Source organism: Miscanthus floridulus, chromosome 6 (genome assembly GCF_019320115.1).
Source record: "Miscanthus floridulus cultivar M001 chromosome 6, ASM1932011v1, whole genome shotgun sequence".
NCBI classification, from domain to species: domain Eukaryota; kingdom Viridiplantae; phylum Streptophyta; class Magnoliopsida; order Poales; family Poaceae; genus Miscanthus; species Miscanthus floridulus.
In genome coordinates this window covers 33,072,070-33,077,191 of record NC_089585.1, presented here as the reverse complement: position 1 = coordinate 33,077,191, position 5,122 = coordinate 33,072,070, and the positions used below count along the sequence as shown (strand labels likewise).

The 5,122-nt window shown below is 52.4% G+C and overlaps 1 protein-coding gene across 1 annotated transcript; it reads left to right on the top strand.

Moving 5' to 3' along the window:
* Positions 1 to 954: 954 nt before the first annotated feature.
* LOC136460464 (uncharacterized) lies at positions 955 to 1,507 on the top strand. Its single transcript, XM_066460147.1, has 2 exons — positions 955 to 1,028; positions 1,180 to 1,507. Exons 1-2 carry the CDS (start codon positions 955 to 957, stop codon positions 1,505 to 1,507), a joined length of 402 nt encoding a protein of 133 aa, XP_066316244.1.
* The last annotated feature ends 3,615 nt before the right edge of the window (positions 1,508 to 5,122 follow it).

The window sequence follows — 5,122 nt, the reverse complement described above, 5'->3', positions numbered from 1 at the left end:
CTTGAGGAGCTACAGCTGCACGCACCGGAGGCCCGCGCCCCCAGAAGCGACCAGCTCCTCGACTTTGACTATGGGAGGTTAGAGCGCCAACTCGGTGCCTTCCTAGGACCCCGACCGTCTTAGGAGGACCTACGCCACCTCACCTTCTCGTTCGCCAATGTCATGGCGCAGCTTGCCAAAGGGGAGCCACTCTCTCCGGAATACCCCATTTGGAGCACCCCGACAGTGCTCCCATTCGGTCTCCACAACGCCACAGAGACCGTTGGCCACCTTTTGGCGCAACGCGCGCCTCCTTTCCCCATGAATGACGAGTTCATAGGGATGACCGAATATGTCATGGAGTCTTTCCACAACCTCCTCACAGAAGAAATGGAGTCGCCCTCCACCTCTAACTCCAGAAGGGGGAGCCATCACCCCTCTCGTGAATGTTTTATGGTAGGTACCCTCAAGGGACATATCGAAAGCATCCACGAGGAGGAGGCTACCCCAACAAATGACCTCAATGATGAGGTCGAGGGAGATACATGGGCTCCAGCCCGCTTGCGGATGGAGCAGCTAAAGGCCCGACACCAAGAGCTCGAGGAAGCACGACTCTAGCTCGAGTAGGAACGCACGGAGCTCGATCGAGAGATCGAGCGCCACAGACACAGTGGACGTGCACACGCCATGCCCTGCGATGTGAACCGAAGGATCATCGAGGACGATGAAGCCCTCCCACACTTTGCTTGGGCAAGCCTGAACATCGCTGTTGTGGCAGCCTTGCTCTGTGGGCTTCCAGGGCCCGTAACGCCCGAGGATCGTCAGGCCCATCGTAAGATTCGCACGCTACTCGAGCGTGCAGAGGCGCAGCAAGCTGAAAGCTTGTTGCCCCGACGATGCAAGCTCAATGCCAGCCAACGCACACCCTTGGAGCGACCCGACAAGAGCGTCCCACAACCTAGGAGATATCCACTCATGGTCAACCCTATCATTGGCATGAAGTGGCTCACCAAGGTACTGATGGATGAAAGCAGCAGCTTCAACATTATGTACGCCGAAACGCTTGACGCTATGGGCATCGACCGATCATGCGTCCGACCGACCAGAGCGTCTTTCCACGGCATCGTGCCTCAAAAGCAGGTCATGCCACTTTGGGCAGATTGATCTGCTAGTCACCTTTCAGGATCCGTCCAATTCTAGGATAGAGACCCTCACCTTCGAGGTGGTCGAGTTCCATAGAACCTACCATGCCATCCTAGGACATCCATGCTACGCAAAGTTCATGGCCATCCCCAACTACACCTATCTAAAGCTGAAGATGTCGAGACCATGCGAGGTCATCACCATCGGCACATCCTTCCAGCGCACCTACGAATGCGAGGTCGAGTGCTGCGATCACGACGCGGCAATCGTCGCCTCCAAAGAGCTTGCGGCCATTAGGAAGGAGGTCATCAAGGAAGCACCTGACCCTAAGCGGCCAGCCAGGTCTTTTGAACAAGTGGAGGGCACCAAGGAGGTCACCGAATAGGAAAGCACGCTCGTTGGCTTCCTCCACGCCAATAGAGACATCTTTGCGTGGAAACCCTCGGACATGCTGGGCATTCCGAGAGAAGTCACCAAGTATGCCTTAAAGATCAGGCCAGGCTCCAAGCCGGTGAAACAGCACCTACATCGCTTCGACGAGGAGAAATGTAGGGCCATTGGTGAGGAGATCGCGAAGCTATTGGCGGCAGGGTTCATCAGGGAAGAATACAACCTAGAGTGGTTAGCCAATCCCGTCCTTGTACGAAAGAAGAGTGGGAAATGGAGAATGTGTGTTGACTACATGGATCTCAACAAAGTGTGTCCAAAGGATCCTATTTCCTTTGCCATACATAGACCAAGTAGTTGACTCTACCTTAGGGTGTGAAACCCTTTGCTTCCTTGATACGTACTCCTGAGTACCATCAAATCAAAATGAAAGAGTCTGACTAGCTCATGACATCTTTCATCACCCCATTTGGATTGTTCTGCTACATCATAATGCCGTTCGATCTAAAGAACGCAGGGGCTGCGTACCAACATTGTATGCTCAAGTGTTTTGAAGACCTCATCGGGCGAAACCATTGAGTCCTACGTGGATGACATCATGGTCAAGTCCAAATGGGCTGACCAGGTTGTAGCCGACCTTGAGCAGACCTTCACAAAATTTTGAGTCAAATAGCATTAAGCTCAACCCCGAGAAGTGTGTTTTTGGGGTCCTGTGGGGTATGATGCTTGGTTTCATCATCTCTGAGTGTGGCATCGAAGCCAACTCAGAGAAGATCTCAGCCATCACAAGGATGGGCCCGATTCAGAACATGAAGGGGGTACATTGAGTTACAGGGTGCCTCACCATGCTCAGCCTCTTCATCTCGCGCCTTGGCGAATGAGGTCTCCCCCTCTATCGGCTTCTAAAGAAGGCCGACCATTTTGAATGGATGCTCGAGGCCTAGGAGGCGCTTGACATAGTCAAACAACTCCTGATGAAGGCTCCGATCCTGGTCCCTCCGACCGACAGAGAACCGCTTCTGCTCTACATTGTGGGCACCACGCAAGTGGTCAAGCGCTGCCCTGGTGGTGGAGCGAGAAGAAGAGGGACATGCCCTCAAAGTACAGCACCCCAGTGTACTTCATTAGCGAGGTCCTATCCGATTCCAGAACCTGCTACCCTCAAATCTAGAAGCTCCTGTACACCATCCTCATCTCCAAGAGGAAGCTGTGCCACTACTTTGAGTCACATTCCGGTGATGGTCGTGATGTCCTTCCCTTCTCAGCTAGGTTGTCCAAAACCAGGATGCCACGGGAAGAATCACTGAAGTGGGCACTTGAGCTGATGGGACAAGGCATCTCGTATGCCTCCTGGACGGCCATCAAGTCCCAAGTGCTGGCTGATTTTGTTGCAGAGTGGACCATGGTCCAAATGCCGCTAGTAGTCATCGACCAGGAGTACTGGACAATGTACTTCAATGGATCGCTGATGAAGAAAGGCACCGGCATAGGGCTAGTCTTCATTTCACCCCTTGGGGTACGCATGAGGTACATGGTTTGCATCCATTTCCCCTCCTCCAACAATGTGGCTGAATATGAGGTGCTCATCAATGGCCTACTGCTTCGCCATCGAGTTGGGTATCTGATGCCTTGACATCTGGGGTGACTCCTAGCTGGTCATCAACTAAGTCATGAAGGAGTCGAGCTGCCATGACACTAAGATGGCTACATACTGCTGAGAAGTCCACTAGCTAGAGGACAAGTTCAATGGCCTCGAGCTCAATCACATCCTGAGGCAGTCTCAACGAGGTAGCCAACGTGCTGGCGAAGGTGGTGTCCAGGTCAAGAGCTAATGCCGACAGGTATCTTTGTCAGCGATCAACACAAACCCTCGATCTGCTATGAGGAGCCAAAACAAGCCGGTGATGGGCTGCTTGCCCTAGGCTTAGGGGCTAACCAACCATTAGCTCTATCCGATCCTGAAGGTCATGGAGCTTGATGACGATTCAACGATAGAGCCTGACCCTCTGGCCGACTGGAGGATGCCTTACCTCAACTATCCTTCTCCGTGAGGCACTATAGATGGACAAGATGGAGGCTCGGTGGCTCGCACATCGCGCTAAGTCTTTTGTCCTTGTTGAGGGCGAACTCTACAAGCTGAAGCCACACTAGGATCCAACAGCGCTGCATCCCATCAAGCAAGGGAAGCCATTGCTGAGCGATATCCATGGTGGGATCTACGGTCACCATGCCACGCCTAAAACCCTAGTCAGGAAATACATTCCATCAAGGATTCTACTGGTCGATCATAGTAGCCAACTGCCGAACAGATTGTGCACACCTATGAAGGGTGTCAGTACTATGCTCGAAAGACCCACCTACCGGCCCAAGCACTCTAGATCCCCATCACGTGGCTGTTCGTGATCTAGGGGCTCGATCTGGTCGGACCTCTCCAAAGAGTTCTTGGGGGCTATACCCACTTGCTTGTCACCATAGATACATTTACAAAGTGGATAGAGGCCTGACCGATGTCTGCGATCAAGTCCGAGCAAGCCGTGCTGTTCTTCCTTGATATTGTCCATCGCTTTGGAGTACCGAACTCCATTATCATGGACAATGGCATGCTAGTGCACCGAGAAGAAGTTCCTCTAGTTCTGCAATGAATATCACATCCACATCGATTGGGCCAACGTAGTGCACCCCCGCACAAACAGGGCAAGTCAAGTGCGCAAACAACATGGTCCTACAGGGCCTCAAGCCTAGGATCTTCAACTGGTTGAACAAGTTTGGTGGATGATGGGTCGCTGAGCTTCCCATGGTAATCTAGAGCCTAAGGACGACCCCCAGCCAGGCCATTGGCTACACACCATTCTTTATGGTCTACGGTGAGGCTATCCTCCCGATCGACCTCGACTATGGAGCACTAAGGGTCAGGGCGTACGACAAATAGGAAGTTGAGGTGTCCCTCGAGGACTGCCATGGACTAGCTAGATGAAGCATGCGATGTTACCCTCCTCCGCTCATCCAAGTACCATCAAGCATTGCACTGGTACCATAGCCGTCAAGCGTGGGGTCGGGCCTTCAATGTTAGAGACCTGGTCCTCCACCTCAGTCTAGAGCAGCAAGGACCGCCACAAACTCTCTCCACCATGGGAGGGATCATACATCATCGCAGAGGTGCTCAAACCGGACGCCTACAAGCTCAAGACCATCGGCGGTGGAGTCTTCATCAATGCCTAGAATATCAAGCAACTACATCGCTTTTACCCTTAATAAACACACACTTTCTCTTATCAATTTCACTATCTAACTCCCTAACCTTTAGTGACACCTGACCCCAGCAATGGCAGGGGGTCGAGCCTCACTCGAGGGCTAATAAGAGCGTACCTATCTAGGTAGACATTCTCTATGCTCGACCCTCTCCCACATGAAGGCCTATAAGCGAGGTTTGCAAAAAAGAACACCTAGTAAAACTGGTTGGATTGTGAGAGACCTACGCCTCGGTAGCTACGACACCTTTGCTCACCAGTGTGATTAGAGTTTTTTGCCACACCCTGGACTTTTTTGGCCTTAGTCACGAGAAGTGTTGGTGTGCGTCTAAGAGTTTATCCACTTGGCCTACTTTCTCTATGCT